This window comes from Heptranchias perlo, chromosome 3, assembly GCF_035084215.1.
Source record: "Heptranchias perlo isolate sHepPer1 chromosome 3, sHepPer1.hap1, whole genome shotgun sequence".
NCBI classification, from domain to species: Eukaryota; Metazoa; Chordata; class Chondrichthyes; order Hexanchiformes; family Hexanchidae; genus Heptranchias; species Heptranchias perlo.
The window spans coordinates 124,364,113-124,389,320 of NC_090327.1; the positions used below are offsets into that span (position 1 = coordinate 124,364,113).

Below are 25,208 nucleotides of genomic sequence, written 5' to 3' on the forward strand. Positions count from 1 at the left end.
ACAGGAAATCTTGGAGAGCAAGTTACTTAAGCAAACATGGTCAACAAATGAGATAAGAGACAGTATCAAGTTAAAAGAAAAGACTTAGATAAATGCAAGAAAAATGCAAGAAAACATCGAAATCCAGCGGATTGGGGGAGCTATAAAAAGCAAGAACGGGATACAAAGAAAGTATTGAGGGAATATGCGAAAAAAAGCTTGCAAGGGATATCAAAGTTAGTTGTAAAAGTTTTTAAATCAAGAGAAAGTGAGTGGTAAAGGGGAATGTGGGCCCATTAAAGGCAGATGCAGATGATACTGTAATCAACAATAAGGAAATGGCAGACTTGTTAAATGGTTACTTTGTATCTGTGTACACAGCCGAGGAAGAGGATAAAATGCCAGCGGTACAAGGGAAACTAAAAATAAGACAAGGAGGAATTTATTGGTTTTAATATAAGTTAAAAAATGTTAATGGAGAAAATAATTGGACTTAAAATGGACAAATCTCCAGGACCTCATGGTTTCCACCCCAAGGTATTAAAAGAAATGTGAGGAAATTGCAGATTCATTAATCATAATTTTCCAAAGCTCTCGATTCAGGAATTGTGCTGTTGGATTGGAAAATTGTAAATGTTATTTCATTATTTGAGAAGGGAGGGAGTGAGTTACCAGGTAACTACAGACCTGTCAGTCTAACGTCAGTTGTGGGGAAGTTACTGAAATCCATCATCAGGGACGGAATGACTGAGCACTTGGACAAGTATGAACTGATCAGAGTCAGCATGGAGGGTGGGTCATGTCTGACTAATCTAGTTGGTTTTTTTGAGGTCACTGACATGGTGGATATAAGAATGCCTATGGATGTTGTCTATGTGGACTTCCATAAGGCATTTGATAAGAGGTAATTGGCAAAAATGAGAGCGCACGGAATTGGAAGCAAACATGCGACAGGAGTTAGAAATTGCTTGGGAGGTAGGAGAGAGAGTAAGGATAAAGGGAATGTGCTCTGATTGACAGGACATGACAAGTGGTGTTTCCCAGGGATTTGTACTGGGGCCTCAGCTTTTCACCATATGTGTCGATGACTTGGATGAAGGAATAGAGAGTTGCACATGACACTATTAGGAGGGATAGTAAGTTGTGCAGATAGGAGCAGGAAGTTACAAAGGGACATAGACAGATTAAGTGAGTGGGCAAAACTATGGCAAATGGAGTTCAATGTGGGCAAGTGTGAGGTCATCCACTTTGGATCCAAGGAAGACAAATTGGAACATTTTCTTTATGGTGAAAAACTAGGAACTGTGGAGGAGCAAAAGAATTTAGGTGTCCATGTACACAAATCACTAAAAGCTCGGGGAGCTGAATGGCCTACTCCTGCTCTTATGTTCCTGTGTAAAACCCCAGAAAAATACATAAAAATAGGCCACTCCAATTGATGCACATAAAGCAATTTGGCGTGAATTAATGTCACCAGTCAGTTTATTCAGCCTGGTGTGATTAATACATGATTCTGATGTTCAAGGAACAATTACCAACCATTGATTTCTACATGGGGATCTGAAAAGCAATGTCCAACACTGCTCCAAAGTAAAAATGTATGAAAGGGAGTACTATTGTGACTGGCAAATGAAATCCCAGCTAGAGTTGGGTGACACCAGCTTTGGCTCAATATATGTGAATATATGAACTCTACTTTCCTGGTGCGTTTCCCTGCAATTCAATTTGTAGTAATTGGAACTAACAGCTTGATTTCGAATGGGGAAGACGTAATGGGTTTACTTTTTAAATGAAGTAATTTAGTAAAGAAGTCACAACTGTTAAGAGGAAAAGCTAAAAAAAAAATCAAACTTTTACAATTCTGTGGATATTCCTAAAGCAAATACATTAGCAAGGAACAAACTATTTTAAAAACCCTGTACAGAATCATACAGCACAGAAGGAGGCCATTCAGCACATCGTATCTGTGCCGGCTCTTTGAAAGAGCTATCCAATTAGTCCCACTCCCCTGCTCTTTCCCCTTATTGCTGCAAATTTTTCCTTTTCAAGTATTTATCCAATTCCATTTTGAAAGTTACAATTGACTCTCTTTCCACCACCCTTTCAGGCAGTGCATTCCAGATCATAGCAACTCACTGCATGAAAAAAATTCTACTGACCTCCTTTTTAGCTCTTTTGCCGATTGCCTTAAATCTGTGTCCTCTGGTGCAGACCCTCCGGTCAGTGGAAACAGTTTCTTCTTATTTACTCTATTAGAACCCTTCATGATTTTGAACACCTCTATTAAATCTCCCCTTAACCTTCTCTGCTCTAAGGAGAACAATCCCAGCTTCTCCAGTCTCTCATCCCTGGTATCATTCTAGTAAACTTCCTCTGCACCTTCTCCAAGGCTGTGTAAATCGCTGGCAAGGCCATATTTAAGTGGAATTTTAAGCATTACAGTTTCCAAAAGGACATTGGATGGGGTTCAGAGACAAGCAGCAGCAAGAATTCCAGGATTTACATAAGACCATAAGAGATAGGAGCAGGAGCAGGCCATTTGGCCCTTTGAGCCTGCTCTGCCATTTAATGAGATCATGGCTGATCTGATTTTTACCTCAACTCCACTTTCTTGCCTTTTCCCCATATCTTTTGACTCCCTTGCTGATCAAAAATTTGTCTAATTCAGCCTTGAATATATTCAATGACTCAGCCTCCACAGCTTTTTGGAGTAAAGAATTCTAAAGATTCATGACCCTCTGGGAGAAGAAATTCCTCCTCATTTCCGTCTTAAATGGGCAACCCCTTATTCTGAGACTATGCCCCCTAGTTTTAGATTCCCCCATGAGGGGTAACATCCTCTGAGCATCTACCATATCGAGTTCCCTCAGAATCTTGTATGTTTCAATAAGATCTCCACTCATTCTTCTAAACTCCAATGAGTATCGACCCAACCTGTTCAATCTTTCCTCATAAGACAACTCTTCCATACCCGGGATCAATCTAGTGAACCTTCTCTGAACTGCCTCCAATGCAAGTATATCATTCCTTAAATAAGGGCACCAGAACTGTACACAGTACTCCAGGTGTGGTCTCACCAGCACCTTGTACAGTTTTAGTTACATTAAGTTAGGAAGAGAATTTGCTGAAGTTAACTCTCAGCTATGTGGCCAGGTGACAAGTATACAGGTGATTGGAGGTACTCAAATAATGGCCCAATAAAATAAACAAGCTAAGGAATGGCAGGCAAATTTTAGTTATGTGCATTGAAGCAGGAAACATAAGATGTGTTCATATAAATATGGGAACGAAAAATATTTGAATGTGTTTATTGGTGTCATGCTGTTAACTGGTATTAAATATTAGAATTTTTTTTCTATTCATTCTCTGGATGTGGGCATCACTGGCAAGGCCAGCATTTATTGGCCATCCCTAGTTGACCTATGTAGCGGTTTGATGCAACTGAGTGGCTTGCTAGGCCAATTCGGAGAGCTGTAAAGAAAACCACATTGGTGTAGGGCTGGAGTCACATATAGGCTAGACCAGGTAAAGACCTAAAGGACATCAGTAGACCAGTTGGGATTTTACAACAAACCAGCTAGGAGTAGAGTAACATAACCAATACCTCACCATACCTTGCAACCCAAGGGCATTTGATTACAAGCCAAAACAAGTTATTCCTTTCTTGTACAGATCACTGGCAATCTTCTTGTCCTCCCGACCTTCAAAATGACAATGATGCATTCGAAACATTGTAAAATTAAATGTTTTTTTCCACTAAAGGAGTCAACGGGGTGGGAGGGGATAAGAGACATGATGGGAGGTTATAAATGACATAGATGAAATCGAGCTATTTGACTTGCACTGTGCACAGAATTGAAGGACACGAGCACAAAAATCACCATCTTTGATTTATATTGCACCTTTAATACAGAAAAGCATCTCTGGTTGCTTTAGATGATAAGTGAAAAGGAATGGCCACCAAGCCATAAGGGGAGAGCTGGGACACATGAGCAGGATCTGGTCAAAATATGTCATTTATAACCTCCCATCATGTCTCTTATCCCCCCCACTCCGTTGACTCCTTTAGCGGATTTTAAGAAGATTTTTAAAGATGGAGAGAGAAGTAGAGAGCCTTGAGGTTTAGGGGAGGGAGTTGTAGAGAATAGGCCTGAGGCAGCTAACAGATCAGCCACCAATGTTGGGACAATGGGGTGGGGTGGGGTGGGGTGGGGATGGGGGAAATAATAAAGGAGGCCAGAGTCAGAGGATTGAAGGGTGTGGGAGAGGACACAAGGCTGGATGAAGTTGCAGAGGTAAGACGAGGCATAGAAGGATGATTTTAAATTGGCGGGGATTAGAAAAATGTTCCCTTCTTACCCACATTTGGAACAGATTCCCAGCAGGAACAATAAATGCTTTGCTGATTCGTTCCAAAGAACTGGATAAATATCTGTTTTGGAACAGTACTGAGGATTATAAGTTTAAAACACAGACTGAGATAATCAAATACTCCAGGGGACACAATAGTTCCTGTGCTACTGCTGTCAGGGTTGAACTGACAGTAGAGGTACACAGACAGCTAGCTAGGAGCATTGTGCTTCTTTTCTGATAAGTACCAGCATGTGAAAATAAAACAATTCTTGCCTTTGAAGATTTACTTTTATTAATAGTGAAATGCATATCAAACCTGTCCAGCCTATAATACCCCTCATGTTATCGCAATCCAGTACACTCATTCTGTCTCTCTCCCCAACTGCACAAAGAACAGATGAAAATATCACACATGAGATTAGTCTGCCTCCTGGCAAATGCTGACATAATCAGCGAAGAAAATTAATCGTGATGATGAGGAGTGAGACAGTCACACTGCTCCAACATTTTCATTCTGTAGGTAAAGCTGGTGGAAAGGTCTCCTCAAGTGAAGTACAAAATGACACATCCCTTCTCCCTCCCCTCAACTGGAAAATTGTTCTCAGCCTTTTTTAAAAGCAAAATTATAGAATCTATAATTAAAGCTGATCTTTTAAATGTGAGAAGTCATGAAGGTATTTGCGTGCCGATTTCTTCCCCTTTTTGGCCGTTGGAGAAACGTTCCCACACTTCAGATTTTCTCTGCCTTCATGTGGCAAGATACTACTGCCTGCAACGTGATAGAAGACTGGCTGACCTGACTGACTCAGGCAGGTCACGTGCACACACACTACTGTGATCCCCACTACTCAATCACAGGCATACATGCCATGTGAGAAGACAATTAAAATTGACCAGCAGCTGCAAAAGAGCTGGAACACCCCCAGAAAAGCGGAGAATTCAAAAACAGCCCAAATATAGGTCTTACGACACTTAAAAACAAGGAGCTAGAATGTATGAAAGTGCAGTAGGACATAGGGTGAAGCTCCAGGTAGCGCCAACATTCATTCAAAATCAAATTTATTGCAGGGAAATAAAAACAATCTAAAGTAAACAAAAGTACAGTTTGCAGAGGTGGTTGGATTTAGAAATTGCTCAAGTGAGATGCAAGTGCTAAAGGCATGAGACTTAGGCCTAGCAATTTGGGCCTCTCTAGTATGGACAGATCAGGCGTTTTGCCTGCTTATCAGCTTAATATGACTATCAGCTTAAAATATTGATGGTTAGCAGGCAAGCACATGGATGGGGGAATATGGGGAAATCCAGGACCTAGACCGTCTTGGCCTTCCATCCCACGAAGAAAAATAGCAACAGTGAGCAGCAGTGGAGAATGTGGAGCACGACTGAAGATGAGAAATTGGGATTTTTTTTTTGAAAAGAAAGCTCAAAGATCTAGATTCAAACATCTGAAAATACGCAACAGGTCATCCAACATCTGCGGAGAGAAAAGGTAAGTCAACGTTTCCTTCAGAAAAGAAGAACCGAAAACTGGGCAAGTATCTTAAAGGGAGTCTTTTTTTTAAAAAAAAAGAGGAAGGGGGAACTTTAAACACAGATGAGATCAATAGGTTGATTGACCTATATAAAAGAAAAGGAGATTGTTAGGTGATATAAAAAGAGCACTTTAGTCAGGCAATGGGAAAAAGCATGAAAGAAATTAGAGACATTAAACAAAAGAGTGCACAAATAGCTAAGACAGCGAGAGACCAACCCAAGAAAAAAGGTGAAAAAGTGAGGGAGTTTGGAAAAAAAAGGTGCAGGTCTGAAATTAAAACAGGAAATGTTTGATAGAATGAGATGAGGAGAATAGAGTGGGAAGAAGCTCGTGTGGAGCATAAACACCGGCATAGACCAGTTTCTGTGCTGTAAATTCTATGTTAAACACAGAGACCACTAGTCCTGTGAAATGAAAAGAAAAATGGGCCAAAACAGGTTGGTGTTGGATTGCGTTTTTTTCTCTTGATGGGACTGAGCACCACGGTCTTTTTTCTCCCTCTAAACCCACTGAAACTTCGGCCCGTGATTCCCTCCAAATTTTTCTTAAAATGGAAGGAAATGAATCCTGCAGAATTCTTGTCGATCAAATCTTCACCATCAAGAGACAGCAGCCATGGAGGCAGAACGCTCTCTGGTGGAACATTCAATTCCAGGCAGCGCTCTGCTTGCTGAGAAAAGAAAGAAAGACTTGCATTTTTATAGCGCCTTTCACCATCTCAGGACGTCCCAAAGTACTTAACAACCAATGAAGCACTTTTGAAGTGTAGTCACTGTTGTAATGTAGGAAACGCGGCAGCCAATTGTGCGCACAGCAAGGTCCAGATAATCTGTTTTAGTGATGATGGCTGAGGGATAAATATTGGCCAGGACATCGGGGAGAACTCCCTAGCTCTTCTTCAAAATAGCACCGTGTGATCTTTTAGGTCCACTTGAGACTTTTAACGTCTCACCTGAAAGATGGATTATAGAGAGTAGTCAGGGGTTAGGAAACTGATTGGAGGGGAGCACTGCTATAATCTGTAACTGGGCAAGTCGAGGATATTATTTTTGTTCAGCAAGAATGTATGACAAAAAAGAACAGTTTTTAAAATATAAATTTTAATTTTACAGTATTCAAATAGATAAAAAAGCTGCAGATGACTTTAAAAAAAAATTACATAGATATGGAGGGCTTCACTGGGGCAGAAATCACTCCTGAAATAACGGTGAGCTCAACAGCGCTCTCTGGTTGTTAGTGGCGAAATGGAGGAGCATGTTCCTACGCGGTGAAACGCAGGAATCCGGAACTCGCTCCGAGTGGTTCGCTGGTGATATGACAGCTTCGAATTAAAAGGGACATCGCACACTGCAATCGGGGAAATCATTGAAAAAGTGCCAACTTGCTTATCTGCCCAGCTGGAAAGTAACTAATTATGCCACCAAACAGGTACGCTTATAAATAGAGGTCTTAATGGCTGCCAGATAACTAAAAATTAACTTTAAAAAAAAAGAGTGGTCTCATTACTCCTTCTTTTAATAGTTTTTGTTTTATTAATTTTTTTTTACTTTTCCCTTCTGTCTCTTTTATTTAGTTCAATTATTTCTTACCCTCTCATTTTTCGTTGTCTATAACTGTTTTTACATTGATTTCAATGTTGCACCTTTCACTTCCTGGTTTAACGTTCCAAGCTCGCAGAGACAGTGAACGCAGCGTGTCAAAAACCCTGCGATCTGATTGGTCGAGGGGACAAATCGCTCCTCTCGCTTCTCCCATGGGTCCTAGCTTCACCTTGAACGGACGCTGGGCTTTTCTCCGCTTCCTAGTCGAGGAAGTGCCCGAAAGTAAGTTAGTGGGTTGGTATAAACCTATAGAGCGACGAGCACTGTTGGTTCGCCGCTCCGAGAAATTTCTGCCTCGTTAAATCACAAATTTACTCACTTCTTCCACCTGCAGTACAAGTCAATCCCTTTAAAAGAGGAAGAGAATGAGGAGAAAATTCAAAGGGCAAATAATAATAACGAACAGAGACAGACGTGGGAGAACAAACTGGGATGATTTATAATGAATGTTGATCTCAGAAAGATCCTCGACAAGATTACTATCCATGGCATCATCATAGAGATGGGAGTGGCTGGCGACAGACGATTATGTGTGGGCCTCTTATACTCTTAAAAGGAATTACTGAGTTCAGCAAGGAAAGTGTATGAAAGGCTTATTTTAGGATTTTCTTGCAGATTAACACCCTAGGAAGAGATGTTAAACCGAGGCCCCGTCTGTCCTCGCAGGTGGATGTAAAAGATCCCACGGCACTATTTTGAAGAAGAGCAGGGGACTTCTCCCCCGGTGTCCTGGCCAATATTTATCCCTCAACCAACATCACAAAAACAAATTATCTGGTCACTATCTCATTGCTGTTTGTGGGATCTTGCTGTGCGCAAATTGGCTGCCGCGTTTCCTACATTACAACAGTGACTGCACTTCAAAAATACTTCATTCTGAGGTCATGAAAGGTTGCAGTAATCTTTCTTTCTTTCTTTTTTTCCCAGTAGCAACCAATATGTTTGTCAGTCATACATGTAATGCTGTGTGAGATATCCAGGTCACTTCAGCAACGGAGCTACCAAAGGTCTCTTAAAGGGGCCCCATTGCACTTATAATATTGCTATTTCCCTCTGTTAATAAAATAAAGCTAGGTGATATTATCAATTGTGCTTTGAAGGCATCAGCATGATATAGGCCTCTTTAAAGTCCTGAAGCAGCAACGATTTTCAACCTGTGAGGTGGAGGTGGCGGTGGGGGGGGGGATAAAGAGAAACGGGAAACGTGTCACCACTGCCAGGCACTACTGTGCCTCGTCTTTTCTGGTCCTACCTCCTTCCTGAAGCAGTCTCTTCGCTCCAGGAGGGAACTCCTTGATATGCGCTGCGGATGGAAATTCCTGATATTGGGATGAATTTAGTCAGATCAGGAATTCATGCCTACAACCTAGAATTACACAGAATTCTACAGCACAGAAACAGGCCATTCGGCCCAACTGGTCTATGCTGCTGTTTATGCTCCGCACGAGCCTCCTCCCACCTTACTTCATCTCATCCGATTAGTATATCCTTCTATTCCTTTCTCCCTCATGTGATTATCTAGCTTCCCCTTAAATGCCTCTATGCTATTCGCCTCAACCACTCCTTGCGGTAGCCAGTTTCCACATTCTCACCACTCTCTGAGTAAAGACAGAGGTGGCAGAGGATCAGCTCCTGGAACGGAGCAACAGCTGACGGTAGGGTTGCCAGCTCCAGTTGGAAGTTACATGGGTAAGAGGGATATGGGCCAAGTGCAGGCAATTGGGTCTAGCTTAGTGGTATAAACTGGGCGACATGGACATGTTGGGCCGAAGGGCCTGTTTCCATGTTGTAAACTTCTATGATTCTACGATTCCTGGATGTTTCATCACATGACCTCCCACCTCCAACTGCTCTCCTCAGTCAAACAATTTTTTTAAAAACCCATCTCCAATATTTTTACAACTAATGAACAAAAGCGTTCAAAGAAAATTTTTTAAAAATGCACAAATTTTCTTTCAGATTGCTCGCAGGAGATTAATCTTTAATTCCTGAAGAGTCCAGGACAATCCTGGAGGGTTGGCAACCCTAGCTGTAGGTGAGGAGCCATTGGCTTCCCAGTGATTTGAAATGGAGAGAACTAATAGTATTAATCATGAGTTCAGCCACACAAATATTTTAGTTCTGAAAATGTACAAATCCATTGATTCTGCACTGTAACCAACAAATAGATTGACGATCTGTTGTATTGCTGGATGGTTTTACTCGTTCGCACCCTGTACATACCAAACACTTCATTGTCCTCTGACGAGTCCGTAGTTAGGGCTTGAGCCTCAGTTTCGCTCCCAGTGTTTATTTTAATGGGTGAGCCAGTCTGAAATAAAACAAAAAAAAAACAAATGCTTAATAATGGAGGTCCCACTTCTCTACTGAGAAAGTAATGCTGAAAATGTAGTGGGTTTCACTGTGGAGAGAAAAGCCCTTCACTCCCCTCAGTGGTACAAGTAAAAGAAAGACTTGAATTTATATAGCGCCTTTCATGGCCTCTTGGTGTCCCAAAGCACTTTACAGACAAGGAAGCACTTTTGAAGTTCAGTCACTGTTGTAATGTAGGAAATGCGACAGCCAATTTGCGCACAGCAAGGTCCCACAAACAGCAATGTGATAATAACCAGATAATCTGTTTTAGTGATGTTGGTTGAGAGTTAAATATTGGCCAGAACTCCCTTGCTCTTCTTCGAAATAGTGCCATGGGATCTTTTACGTCCGCCCAAGAGGGCAGACAGGGCTTCGGTTTGACGTCTCATCCGAATGTCAGAATTGAGTTGAACTTTGCAAGTTAGATTTTATTCCCCCCACGGGTTGGGTTTGGGGGAAGAGTTCTGCTTATCCCTAAAGAAAAACCTCCCATTACTATGATTAATAAAATACTCTCAGCTTCCTCAAGGTGTTGTAGTTAAACAAGAGGCAATGGCATTTGGGAAGAATCTTCACAATGCGATGTTATTTTCTACACAGGTCGATTTAATGTTTCTGTTTCAGTAATATTCTTTTAAGTTTTCTTCTTAGAAGCTTGAACAGAGATTTCAACAGGCGCAACAGACTTCAAGAATCTTTGAACTTCATGTTCCTGATAACAAATTTGCTCCCAGCCTTCTAAACCTTTTACTCAATTACCCTTGCTCATTATTAAATCTGCAGAATTATGTAACAAGTTCTATGAAATTGAGGGAGGTTTCACATTGTCTGCATTCACAAACCCAAAAAGATGTGAAGGTATTTCTAATCTGCTTTAGAATTTAAATCATTTTTTTAAAAACAACTCCTTCAAATCACATTTGAGAGCAAAAATACATATTCTGTCAGCCCCCAGTGAATTCCAAACTCCAGCTCGATCTTTACAGACGTCCTGTTGCCTGACAAAGATAACCTTGTGTTGTACGTGCACACATTGAATAGATATTGGAATGAACCGAGGCGTAGCTATCCAACCCAGGGAGAAGGGGAAAGTTGGAACAGACTGCCACCCAGTGCAGTGACAAGTAACTAAACGAAGTAGGAACTGGATGCTGCAATGGGTCAGCATACTAAACTCTCACTTCAGGAACCTGGGTTCAAATCCACTTCTGACAGAAGGCACACGGGGGAAGACGCCAGGTTAGAGCAGTTTCAAGCTGGCAGTTCAGTTCTTGCCTTGATAACCCGTGGTCTGAATGAGTTCATGATACGACTGCCTAAAATGTAATACAAATTAGTTTGGACTAAATATAATTATAAACAAAACATTTCTTTTCATTTGCACAATGGCAGCTGTGGTTAGACTCCAGGTTTGTATTTGTAATTTCTTTTTCTTTAATTCTTTCCGCAATTCTAGGTTCTAAAAGAAAACCCGTTCCACAGTCGACACGTTAGATTGTTGGGACATCGCTCCAGCTGAGGGAGAAGCTAACTTAAAAGGACAAGTGCTTTGAATGACAAGTGCTTGGACTGACCTCCAGATGTGCCTCAGATAAGGAAGGAGCTTATAACAATGGTTTCAACAACTTTTTCTACGAAAAAAAATGGAATCTTTGTTAAAGGCCCCTCTGCCTGATATTTGAAGATGCAATCCCTCCTCTATTCTACAATTTAAGAGACATACATATGAACATACGAATTAAGAGCAGGAGTAGGCCAGTCGGCCCCTCGAGCCTGCTCTGCTATTTGATAAGATCATGGCTGATCTGATTGGGACGTCTAACTCCTATAACCTTTGACTCCCTTGTTAATCAGGAATCTATCTAACACAGCCTTAAAAATATTCAATGACCCTGCCTCCACTGCTCTCTGGGGAAGGGACTTCCACAGACTCATGACCTTCAGAGAAAAAATTTCTCCTCATTTCAGTCTTAAATGGGAGACCCCTTATTTTTAAACTGTGGCCCCTAGTTCTAGTCTCTCCAAACATGGGGAAACATCCTCTCAGCATCTAACCCTTCTCGTCCCCTCAGGATCTTATATGTTTCAATAAGATCACCTCTCATTCTTCTAAACTCCAGTGTATACAGGCCCAACTTGTCCAATCTTTCCTCATAAGATAACCCACTCATCCCAGGAATCAGTCGAGTGAACCTTCTCTGAACCGCCTCCAAAGCAATTATGTCCTTTCTTAAATAAGGAGACCAAAACTGCACACAGTATTCTAGATGTGGTCTCACCAATGCCCTGTACAACTGTAGCAAAACATCTCTACTTTTATATTCCATTCCCCTTGCAATGAATGACAACATTCCATTTACCTTCCTAATCACTTGCTGGACCTTCATACTAACTTTTTGTGATTCATGTACTGGGACACCCAGATCCCCCTGTACCTCAGAGTTCTGCAATCTCTCTCCCCATTTAAATAATATACTGCTTTTCTATTCCTCCTGCCAAAGTGGACATTTTCCCACCATCTGCCAAATTTTTGCCCACTCACCTAACCTATCTATATCCCTTTGCAGACTCCTTGGGCCTGATATTAGGAGGGCAGCGGGTTCGCAGCAGGGGGTCGACTGGGCACGTGGGTAACGCGCCCGGTGAAATCGGGGTGCTCCGCAAGCAATCGCAGGCTAATTGGAGCCACTTACCTGTGCTTCCGGGTTTCGCGCTGGAAAGCTGCACAGCGGGCGGACTGCGCATGCGCAGCATAGACTGTCAGCTGGTGGAGCCCTATTTAAAGGGGCAGTCCTCCACTGTCTGATGCTGCAGGAAACAGGAAAAATTATAGCATGGAGCAGCCCAGGAGGAAGGCTGCTCCCAGGTTTAATGATGCCTCACTCCAGGTCTTATTGGATGGGGTGAGGAGGAGGGGGAGGACAGGGATCTTCCCCCCGGCGGGTGGGAGGAAGCGGCCTGATTCTGCCACCAGGAAGGCCTGGCTCGAGGTGGCAGAGGAGGTCACGTGCACCACCAACATATCACGCACCTGCATACAGTGCAGGAGGCGCTTCAATGACCTAAGTAGGTCAGCCAAAGTGAGTACACTTCCCCTACACTCCGTCTGCCACATCACCGCCCCCACCCCACATCTCCTTCTGCACTGCCAACACTACTCTATCACATCACTCCTCACACCCACTGAAACCCTCATCCTCATCTTACCTGCACTTACTCACCTCGCCAGTACTCATCCCACCACTACCACTCAACCCAATCCTCATACAATCTCATGGCTCTGTCTCATACTCACCCTCTCATGCATCTCTTTCATGGCCAGCCTCACTCAACCTGCCACTACCTGTGCTGCAGCCACAGGGCATGCATCACAAATATGCAGTAGGAAGTGTAAGGCAAACGTGTCGTGAGCATGAAGGGGAGGCACAAGGGTGTTTGAGGGTTTGTCATGGTGTTTACCTATATTTAATTTCTGATCAACTCACATTACATATTATATTGGCACCACTACTGCCACGTCTTTGTGAAATTTGTCTGGTTTGTGCAATAATGCCCTTTCCTGAGGATCACTATGAAGACCCACAACTGATGCCACCCATTGTGTCACTGCAGAGTGGGTGTAGGTGTATTTGCAGGGCTCTTTTGTGCAGACGATTGAGAGACGTCGGCGATGTCCCCGGTGGCACCCTGGAAGGATGCGGAGGAGAAGTTGTTGAGGACAGTGGTGACTTTGACAGCGACAGGTAAGAAGATGGTGCTCGGGCCAGCCGGGAGAAGCTCGGCATGAAGGAGGCTGCAGATGTCCACGACTACATGTCGAGTCATTCTGAGCCTCCGTGTGCACTGCTGCTCAGAGAGATCCAGGAAGCTGAGCCTCAGTCTGTAGACCCTGTAGCGAGGGTAGTGCCTTCTGCAACGCATCTCTCTCTGCGGTTGCCCTCCCTCCTGCTGTGCAGGTGGATGTGTCACAGCACTGTGTTGTGGAGCTCCACATGTCAGAGGCGGACAGCGTGGTCGGCGAGGCTGGTGAAGCTGTTCGTCCTCCGAGGAGGTCATGACTGCAGCTACGGCGGCCCCCATCCGGAAGATGTACATTTGTGGGGGTCTGCAAGGTAGGTACATGCGTCTGCACACCGGGCTAAGTGTGTAAGTTGGTGAATTTTATTGTTAGGAGGAGGGTGGTGGAGGCCAAACTTTGTCCAAAATGACAGAGTGGTCTCCTGCAATGAGTGAGGGTCTCCCCCCACCAACTGTTAAATGGACCTTTGCAGCTGCCACAGGCTGGTGGCTGCAACATGTCTGTTTGAACTGGGAGTGTTTCCCCCAGTACGGGAAACAGTCTCAGTTCATTGCAAAATCCCACCCCTCCTAAAATGTCATGTTAATCAGGTCTCTAAACGACCTGAAATACCTTCATGATTACTTTAAGTGGCACCCCGCCGACTTTAATGGCCAGCGGGAGTCCCACATGCGTGATCTGCGTGTGCATGTCAGTGCGTCACTGGGGAACCTGGAAGTGGGCGGGTTGGAGCCGGGCTCCAGACCCGGCCCGGGAATCCCCGATTTTTGCTGCCCCCCCGCCACGAACGCACCCGCTCGGGGGTGCGAAAATCGAGCCCCTTATGTCCCCTTCACAACTTACTTTCCTACCTACCTTTGTGTCATCAGTAAATTTAGCAACCATACATTCGGTCCCTTCATCCAAGTTGGAAATTCTTTTGTGTATAAACATAGGATTTGCTGGCACCAGGTTAAAGCAGTGTGAAAAACTAACAGTGAACAATAACAAAGAAAGACAGTTGAGCTTGGGGTTGTGCTTTGGGAGGGGGTAGGCATAGTCAATCAGAATTGGCTGTTAGTGAGCCATCACCACTGCTGCTTTGCAATTAGTGCATTGAATGCTTGCAAACAAATTGTTAAAATATAACTGCCCGAACAAGACATTAGGTAATATAATTGTTGATAGATTCTGAGATCTGGCTGGCCTTCTACCTTGCACCCTCGGTAAACTGGAGCTCGTCCAAAACTCTGCCACCTGTATCCTAACTCTCACCAAATCCCGTTCACCCATCACCCACTGTGCTCACTGACCTACATTGGCTCCCAGTCCGGCAATACCTGGATTTTAAAATTCTCATCCTTGTTTTCAATTCCCTCCATGGCCTCGTCCCTCCCTATCTCCAGCCCTACAACCCACTGAGATCTCTGCGCTCCTCCAATTCTGGCCTCTTGCGCATCCCCGATTTTCATTGCTCCACCATTGGTGGCCGTGCCTTCAGCTGCCTAGGCCCCAAGCTCTGGAATTCCCTCCCTAAGCCTCTCTACCTCTCTCTCCTCCTTTAAGACACTCCTTAAAACCTACCTCTTTGACCAAGCCTTTGGCCACCTATCCTAATATCTCTTTATGTGGCTCAGTATCAAATTTTATCTGAAAACACTCCTGTGAAGCGCCTTGGGACATTTTACTACATTAAAAGATATATATAAATGCAAGCTGTTGTTGCTGTTGGACCTGGGAAATCAGATTGATTCTGTTTCAGACAATCCTGGGCTAACTAACATAGTAGATTTGGTGACTAGAATCAACAGCTTCTGCTTATTGAACTACTGCACCCTTATAGAAAGACTAATGTGAGTAACACAGATTGGGAGAGAATCCAAACATCAAACTCACTAATATGACACAATTGTATATCAGACACAGGATCTGAGTAAGTAGACTAAAGCAGATTCAGTCCATAAACACAATTTCAATTAAAAAGACAAATGTATAGATTTAAAAAAAAATTCTACATGATGAATACTGGAGTAGCTTTATTCCAAATTTGATTTTTAATTTCAGCTTCAAGGTGCTTTCGGCATTATACAAAGGATAAAGCACCCGGTGGTGTAATGAGGTGGGAAAAAGGCTGAAACCCATTGTTAATGTAATATGTGGGTAACCTAGGAAACCACTGCAATAAACACACGCACTTCACACACAGACCCTTCTTACATCATGATGCAAGCTAATGACCATGAGACTACACAGTCATAACACCCTTCCATTACTAGTTGTTAAACATGCTTTATTTAGCCAAGCTTTCTTTTGTTTGAACTACAAATCCTACTCTACCATTATCGAAGAACAAAAAAAAGCAGTTGCCTTGTTTTAAAATAAATACACCTTTCAGCTCACTCACTATAGTAACTTCTAATCAGAATGCAATCAATTCACTCCAGATCAGAATGTAATTGAAGAAGTCACTGAATACAGTCTACTCTTAATTCAACGTCACTTAAATTGAGGGAACGGAAATAGGTTCAGAATAGATAGTTCCTCTTGAAGAGCGGTCACTGGCACAGGTGCAATGGGCCGAATGGCCCCTTCTGTGCTGTAGTTTCTATGCTTCAGGATCAATGAACATTGTGATCTTTCGCCAGTGGTCACCCAGGATTTGGCAGGTTTTTCATGCAAGTGGAAAGAACTCTGTAAAGCCAGATGCAAGAGAGACACTGCTTTTATAAAGTACCTTGAACACTGCAGGTCTCCAGCAGTAATGAGCGGACAATAATAAAATCACACAAAAGTTTTTTTTTAAAAAATGCACTCAAAAGTGATTTACTTTTTCTCTCCTCAGATCTTCTTGGGCCTGGTGTTATTCTGACTCACTGCCTTTGTTACTTTTGAGCCCTCATTGGGTACAGCCCAACTATTAAGTGCGGTCCCCACTGAGAGAAAAGCAATGGCCTTCTGCTCAGCCTCTAATCCTCCCAGCATGGTTGAGGTTAGGAAATCGCCATGTAGGGGACGTCAGGGATGAGAACCTGCACCTAAAAAACTCATTCACAACACTTGACAGTCCTGAGAAAGAAACCGAACTTATGAAAAAATAACCTTCATTTAGAAAAAAAATGAAAAATTACTATTAATAGACCAAATGGGAATCATAAGGTAAATGTTATAGGGGTAATTCTACTGCTGGCAAGAGCTTGGCCTGCTTGGAGTACACATTGGGAATCCAGCTGCGCATTTCCTCTGCTCCACGATCAAGGTAGGCACAAGACCAAATGTCCAATATATACCCCCTAGCGAATGAAGCTTCGTGTCAGCAGTGCTGTTTCATAGAATTACCTTTTCCTCTTTCAGCAGGGTTCCATGAACCACCTCCCCTTGACATTCAATGGCATTACCGTCGTCGAATCCCCCACCATCAACATCCAGGAGGTCACCATTGACCAGAAACTCAACCGCACCAGCAACATAAATACTGTGGCTACAAGAGCAGGTCAGAGGCTGGGTATTCTGCAGCGAGTGACTCACCTCCCGACTCCCCAAAGCCTTTCCACCATCTACAAGGCACAAGTCAGGAGTGTGATGGAATACTCTCCACTTGCCTGGATGAGTGCAGCTCCAAAAATACTACAGAAGCTGGACACCATCCAGGACAAAGCAGCCCACTTGATTGGCACCCCATCCACCACCCTAAACATTCACTCCCTTCACCACCGGTGCACAGTGGCTGCAGTGTGTACCATCCACAGGATGCACTGCAGCAACTCGCCAAGGCTTCTTCGACAGCACCTCCCAAACCCGCAATCTCCACTACCTAGAATGACAAGGGCAGCAGGTGCATGGGAACACCATCACCTCTAAGTTCCCCTCCAAGTCACATACCATCCCGACTTGGACATATATCGGCCGTTCCTGCATCGTCGCTGGGTCAAATTCCTGGAACTGTCTACCTAACAGCACTGTGGGAGCACTTTCACCAAGAGAGACTGCAGCGATTAAAGAAAGGGGCTCACCACCACCACCTTCTCAAGGGTAACTAGGAACGAGCAATAAATGCCGGCCTTGCTAGCGACGTCCTTATCCCAAGAATGAATTAAACAAGAAGTTGCGGATCAGTTAATTGAGGAACTCTGTATTGAACCCGTTCATTCGGTCTGCCTGTGAAGTGTCAGGCAACTTGCAAGGCCTCAGTCTGAATCATTGCAATGACAAGTCTTTCATTTTCTAAGTGAGTTTATCTAATGGTGGACCATTGATGCTAAGCACTGCTTCGAGAAAAGAAAGAGACGTCAACTGGTGCTGGAAAAAGAGAGTGGAGGGCACTGAAGATCGGCGGGGGTGGGGGGAAAAAAAGAGGAGAGTGGAAGATCGGGGTGGGGTGGGGTGGGGGGGAGAAAGAGAGGAGAGTGGAAGATCGGGGTGGGGGGGAGAAAGAGAGGAGAGTGGAAGATCGGGGTGGGGGGGGGGGGGGAAAGAGAGGAGAGTGGAAGATCGGGGTGGGGGGGGGAAGAGAGGAGAGTGGAAGATCGGGGTGGGGTGGGGGGGAGAAAGAGAAGAGAGTGGAAGATCGGGGTGGGGGGGAGAAAGAGAGGAGAGTGGAAGATCGGGGTGGGGGGGAGAAAGAGAGGAGAGTGGAAGATCGGGGTGGGGGGGTAAGAGAGGAGAGTGGAAGATCGGGGTGGGGGGGGAAGAGAGGAGAGTGGAAGATCGGGGTGGGGGGGGAAGAGAGGAGAGTGGAAGATCGGGGTGGGGGGGGGGGAAGAGAAGAGAGTGGAAGATCGGGGTGGGGGGGGGAGAAAGAGAGGAGAGTGGAAGATCGGGGTGGGGGGGGGAAGAGAGGAGAGTGGAAGATCGGGGTGGGGGGGAAGAGAGGAGAGTGGAAGATCGGGGTGGGGGGGAGAAAGAGAGGAGAGTGGAAGATCGGGGTGGGGGGGGAAGAGAGGAGAGTGGAAGATCGGGGTGGGGGGGAAGAGAGGAGAGTGGAAGATCGGGGTGGGGGGGAGAAAGAGAGGAGAGTGGAAGATCGGGGTGGCGGGGGGAAGAGAGGAGAGTGGAAGATCGGGGTGGGGGGGGGGAGAAAGAGAGGAGAGTGGAAGATCGGGGTGGGGGGGGAAGAGAGGAGAGTGGAAGATCGGGGTGGCGGGGGGAAGAGAGGAGAGTGGAAGATCGGGGTGGGGGGGAAGAGAGGAGAGTGGAAGATCGGGGTGGGGGGGGAGAAAGAGAGGAGAGTGGAAGATCGGGGTGGGGGGGGAAAGAGAGGAGAGTGGAAGATCGGGGTGGGGGGGGGGGGAGAAAGAGAGGAGAGTGGAAGATCGGGGTGGGGGGGGGAGAAAGAGAGGAGAGTGGAAGATCGGGGTGGGGGGGGAAAGAGAGGAGAGTGGAAGATCGGGGTGGGGGGGGGAGAAAGAGAGGAGAGTGGAAGATCGGGGTGGGGGGGGGAGAAAGAGAGGAGAGTGGAAGATCGGGGTGGGGGGGGAGAAAGAGAGGAGAGTGGAAGATCGGGGTGGGGGGGGGAGAAAGAGAGGAGAGTGGAAGATCGGGGTGGGGGGGGGGAGAAAGAGAGGAGAGTGGAAGATCGGGGTGGGGGGGAGAAAGAGAGGAGAGTGGAAGATCGGGGTGGGGGGGGAAGAGAGGAGAGTGGAAGATCGGGGTGGGGGGGGGAAGAGAGGAGAGTGGAAGATCGGGGTGGGGGGGGGAGAAAGAGAGGAGAGTGGAAGATCGGGGTGGGGGGGAGAAAGAGAGGAGAGTGGAAGATCGGGGTGGGGGGGAGAAAGAGAGGAGAGTGGAAGATCGGGGTGGGGGGGAGAAAGAGAGGAGAGTGGAAGATCGGGGTGGGGGGGAGAGAGGAGAGTGGAAGATCGGGGTGGGGGGGGAAAGAGAGGAGAGTGGAAGATCGGGGTGGGGGGGGGAAAGAGAGGAGAGTGGAAGATCGGGGTGGGGGGGTGGGGAGAAAGAGAGGAGAGTGGAAGATCGGGGTGGGGGGGGGGGAAAGAGAGGAGAGTGGAAGATCGGGGTGGGGGGGGGAAAGAGAGGAGAGTGGAAGATCGGGGTGGGGGGGGTGGGGAGAAAGAGAGGAGAGTGGAAGATCGGGGTGGGGGAAACATCAGGGGCTGAGAGGGACATTGGAGAGGGAGACCTCAAGGGGGGGGGGGGACATCAGACATCGGAGCGGGGGGTGCAGGCGACATCAGTGGAAAGGTAGGTTTATTTTGTTTTTTAAACTTTGTGCAATGGTTTTTTTTATTTAATTTATTTTGTTTATTTTTGTCTGATCTGGCCCTTCACGTCTGGTTTCGCCAGGTTTGAGTCAGAAGTCGAGGGAAAGCCGCCCAGGTAAGTCGAAAACTGTTTTAACTATTTACTATGTCATAAATAAAAGTACGTCAATGAGGTACATATGGTTCAACTATCATCCCGCTGGCTTTAACTGCCGGCCAGACTTCCACATTCGGGACGCCTGGGCGCGTCTGTGGGTTGGGGCCGGCTTTCTCACCCGCTTGGGATTTCCCCAATTTTCGCAGCCCCCCGCCCCCCAACGCACTTGCGATTTTATTTGAAGATTAGGGCCACTGAGCGGAATGATTTAGTGCTGATTGTGGAGATTGCTTCTAAATAAACTTCACTGAAGAAACGGTGTGTATGTTTCACCAATGTAAAAGCAGGGTCGTGACTTTCACACTGAGCAGCTGGAAAAAAGCACTTGCATTTATATAGCGCCTTTCCCCACCACAGGACGTCCCAAAGCGCTTTACAGCCAATTAAGTACTTTTGAAGTGTAGTCACCGCTGTAAGGTAGGAAATGCGGCGGCCATTTTGCACGCAGCAGGGTCTCACTAACGGCAATGAGATAATGACCAGATAATCTGTGATGTTAATTGGGGGATAAATATTGGCCAAGACACCGGGGAGGCCTCCCCTGCTCTTCTTCGAAATAGTGCCCTGGGATCTTTTACGTCCACCTGAACGGGGCCTCGGTTTAATGTTTCATCTGAGAGACGGCACCTCCGACATTACTGCACTGGGAGTGTCAGCCGAAACCATGTAATCAAGCCACCGGAGTGTTTGAACTCACAACCTTCTGATACCAGTATATAAACCACACTTCTTTTAAGAGCCAGCCCGAGGGGATGACACACGCTGGATTTTACAGTAGTGCCCAATGCAAGGGAAATTTTTATCATCTGTGACTCTTAAATGACGGAGTAAAATCCTGGGCAAACAATACCCCTCCCTTTGTGAACAATCATTTGACTATATTACTGCCGCACTGGCTGTACTATCATATTTACGTACCTGGAAGTTGGTATTCTTACGTCATATACAAGAGTTTATAAAAAGGTCAGCACAGGTTCCAAAATTAAACATGCCATGGGATATTTTAGCAATGTGAATATTATAAAACTTGCTTCACGGAGTTCGCCCTGCCCTACTTCATCAGGGCACGGAAGTTCTGGGATAAATATATACCTGGGCTCAATTGACGAGCTTTTCAGTTCCTATAACATGGTTGGTCTGATCTCGAAGCCACTGCTACGAGAATCTCACAGAATTGAAGTACTTCAGAAGAAGGTACTTTCCTCACGCTGATCTCCTTCTGAAATATCAGATTATTACCATATGACAAAAACATCCTCCTCCATTATTGTAAGCAATAAGCCTCATGCACCAGTCATTTTGCAAAGAAAATGTGGTTTTCCTTCTGCAAATGAGCAGCAACCCTTGATCAGGACAAAAGACACACAAACATGGGGGTAAAATAAAAAATGATAAATCTTACACGGGCATGGTCAAAACTCAGCAAGGGACTACTAATGTATAGATATATTACGTTTTCAAATCTATAGGCCTTGTAGAATCATACAGTACACAAGGAGGCTATTTGTCTTATCATACCTGTGCCAGCTCTGTGAAGGAGTTATCCACCTGCAATCATTCTGCCTTGTTCCCTTATCCCAAATTGTTCTTTTTCAAATATTTCTCCACTTCAGTTAAAAAAGTTATTATGGACTCTGCTTCCACCCCTGTTTCTGGTCGTACATCCCATCATTCTCCCAACCTCTCCCTTTGTTCTGTTCATGCTGATCTTAAATTTATGCCCTCTAGTTAGTTATTGACTCGCTGACCAGCGCAAATCATTTTCCCTATTTACCTCATTAAGCCTCTCGTAATTTTGAGCACTTTGATCAGAGCTCCTCTTAACCTTCTCTGCTCTACTAAGAAGAGCCCCATCACATTAAAGAGCAAAACACCTCAACAGACTTCCTCTGCAGCACCTCCGAGCCTTCATGCATATCAAAAAAAACAATTACAAAGAAACGTAGATCAAACACTGAGATGTTGCTAATAATAACACAGCTCTGCTGGGGCGGACATATTCTTTGGATAGATGATGTCCATTAGTGTTGCCAACTCTGGTTGGACATTTTCCTGGAGGTTCATCACATGACCGCCCCCCCCCTCCCCACACTCCTGCCATTGGTCGCCCAACATGTCCATACCTGCGATGCACTGTCTTCCCACGCCAATTGGAAAGTGAATGGACTCATTACCCAATTCAGTGGTTCTTGACTGTCAGTCAAACAGCCTTTCTTCCCCGTCTCCAATATTTTTATAACTAATAAACAGAAGTGTTCAAAGACAAATTTAACAAAATTCACCATTTTGTTTAATGCCCCTGGGATTTTTCTCCTGGGTTACCTGCAGCAGTGTCCTGGAGATTAATCTTGAATTCCTGGAGACTCCAGGGCAATCCTGGAGGATTGGTAACCCTACATTCCAAGTGTGTGTGTGTCCTGTACAGCAATCTCAAAAGATGCAAGTGCTTGTGAGGTGAATACAGGAAGCATTTAAAAATAAAGTGTTGAAGCACAACTGAAAGCATAAACAACTGTGAGTTTTGCAGTGGGGGTGGATCTGGAAATGGTTGAAGGGGATGTGAAAGTTGAAGGCAAGAGATTGTTTTCTTCAGGAGGTATCTGGGGGCTTATTCACACATTATTGACACTTTATTAAGTGCTTTATGGAGCCTACTATAATTACGCCTTTTAAGCCAACATTAAATTTATCCTGGAAGTGTTACAGATATCTTAACTATGCAAATAAAAGTTCTAAGATCAAGGCCCAGTTCCTTTTCTGGGGAATCAGTCTTCAGATACATTGGGGGTGATTTTAAACCCCAAGAACGGGCAGGTTGGGGGCGGGTGAAAATAGTTGTTTATTTGGGTCGTAACTGCAAAATTTTCAGACTTTGCATTCCCAGTGGGAAGCCTGTACTTTTACGCACCAACGTTAAACCCGGAAATAAAGCCGGGTTGCGGTCGCGATCAAAAAACAACTATTTACAACTCCCACCCACCCTCAACCCACCCGTTCTTGGGGTTTAAAATCACCCCCATCATGTTAATTTGTAAACTGAACCTTCACAACACCTAAAGTAATCCAAACCAACAGTGCATACAACATTCACATGAGAAAAATGGCTCACATTGGTATATAAACCCTGTCTCCATGACAGTCCGTAGGCCGTCAGAGGATCACCTGGATAGAGGGTGTACTAATTTAACTATTTCAAATAAACCAGTAGCTTCAGGAGAGGCAATATCAAAATAAAACTTCTGGGGACAAAAGAAAAGTTCTGACAGAGAATTACATCCAAATATTAACTTTTCTCCTTTTAAATGCTTATCAATCTGCTGTGCATTGCAAACATAACTTCCACCCTATTGTACATCCCCGATTTTCATCACTCCACCATTGGCGGCCAATCCTTCAGCTGCCTAGACCCTAAGCTCTGGAATTCCCTCTCTAAACCTCTCCGACTCTCTCTTCTCCTTTAAGACCCTCCTTAAAACCTACCTCTTTGTCCAAGCTTTTGGTCACCTAATATCTCATTATGTGGCTTGGTGTCAAATTTTGTCTGATGACGCTCCAGTGAAGCGCCTTGGGATGTTTTACTACATTAAAAGCGCTGTATAAATGCAAGTTGTTGTTGTTGTTCATATCTCAAGGGGGCTGGAATACAAAGGGGTGGAAGCTATGTTACAGTTATATAAAGCTCTGGTTAGACCCCAGTTAGAGTACTGTATTCAGTTTTGGGCACTGCACCTCAGGAAGGATATATTGGCCTTGGAGAGGGTGCAGAGCAGATTCACCAGAATGATACTGGGGCTAAAAGGGTTAAGTTAAGAGGACAGGTTGCATAGACTAGGCTTGTATTGCCTCCAGCATAGATTAAGGGGTGATCTAATTGAGGTGTTTAAGATGATTAAAGGATTTGATAGGGTATCTAGAAACTATTTCCTCTGGTGTGCAGACCATGCAGACACTGCGACAACGGATGAACGGACACCGCGCAACAATCGCCAGACAGGAGGGTTCCCTCCCAGTCGGGGAACACTTCAGCAGTCAGGGACATTCAGCCACCGATCTTCGGGTAAGCGTTCTCCAAGGCGGCCTTCGAGACACACGACAACGCAAAATCGTCGAGCAGAAACTGATAGCCAAGTTCCGCACCCATGAGGACGGCCTCAACCGGGATCTTGGGTTCATGTCACGCTACACGTTACCCCACCAGCGAACAAAAGCTATCTGTTTTTAATATAATGGGTCATTTGCTGGCTTTCTCTGCCTTCCAGATGTTTCTGCCTCTCTCTGTTTTTTTTCCTGTTTGTTTTTTTGTTGAATGTGTATTCGGGGGTTCTGTAGGTGACACCTCTCTGTCTGAACACGGTGATTGCCTTGGCAATGGGCAGTTGCAGGGGCAGTCTGTAAACACCATGTATTGTTCTATATGTATAAATGCGTAGGCTTCAAGGAGCTCTTGACATTTACCTGAGGAAGGAGGAAGCCTCTGAAAGCTTGTAGATTTCAAATAAAAATTGTTGGACTATAACTTGGTGTTGTAAAATTGTTTACAATTTCCTCTGGTGGGGAAGTCCAGAACAAGGGGGCATAACCTTAAAATTAGAGCTAGGCCGTTCAGGGGTGATGTCAGGAAGCACTTCTTCACACAAAGGGTAGTGGAAATCTGGAACTCTCTCCTCCAAAAAGCTGTTGGGGCTGGGGGTCAATTGAAAATTTCAAAACGGAGATTGATAGATTTTTGTCAGGCAAAGGTATTAAGAGATATGGAACCACGGTGGGTAGATGGAGTTAAAAGTCAACCATGATCTAATTGAATGGCGAAGCAGGCTTGAGGGGCCAAATGACCTACTCCTGCTCCTATATTCCTTCCTATGTTCCAACCATTCTGTTTTAAAAGCCTCAAAACGCAACTGTTTGCGGTAAATTAAACAATTGTAAACAATTTTACAACACCAAGTTATAGTCCAGCAATTGCTGGACTATAACTTGGTGTTGTAAAATTGTTTACAATTGTCAACCCCAGTCCATCACCGGCATCTCCACATCATAAATTAAACAAGGCATTAACAGATTTATAATAAAACGGATTAATGCCCCCATTAATATGAACATTTTATACACGGACTATCACCTTCAAACATTGATGGTTGGCAAAGTATATCAAAATGCTGCACCACCACATTTCTCAATAAAAGACTGCCTTCCAATAAAAAAAAATGATCACAGCTATTCCATATCTAACGGAGTC

The 25,208-nt window shown here is 44.8% G+C and overlaps 1 protein-coding gene across 3 annotated transcripts in view; it reads right to left on the minus strand.

The window, feature by feature from the left end:
- Window positions 1-25,208, minus strand: part of LOC137320211 (myelin basic protein-like) — a 200,204-nt gene that overhangs the window by 103,588 nt on the left and 71,408 nt on the right. For all 3 annotated transcript variants that reach the window (XM_067981942.1, XM_067981941.1, XM_067981943.1), the window contains exon 3: window positions 9,691-9,778. In XM_067981942.1, coding sequence (XP_067838043.1) covers window positions 9,691-9,778 — 88 coding nt within the window. The remainder of the gene's footprint in view (window positions 1-9,690; window positions 9,779-25,208) is intronic.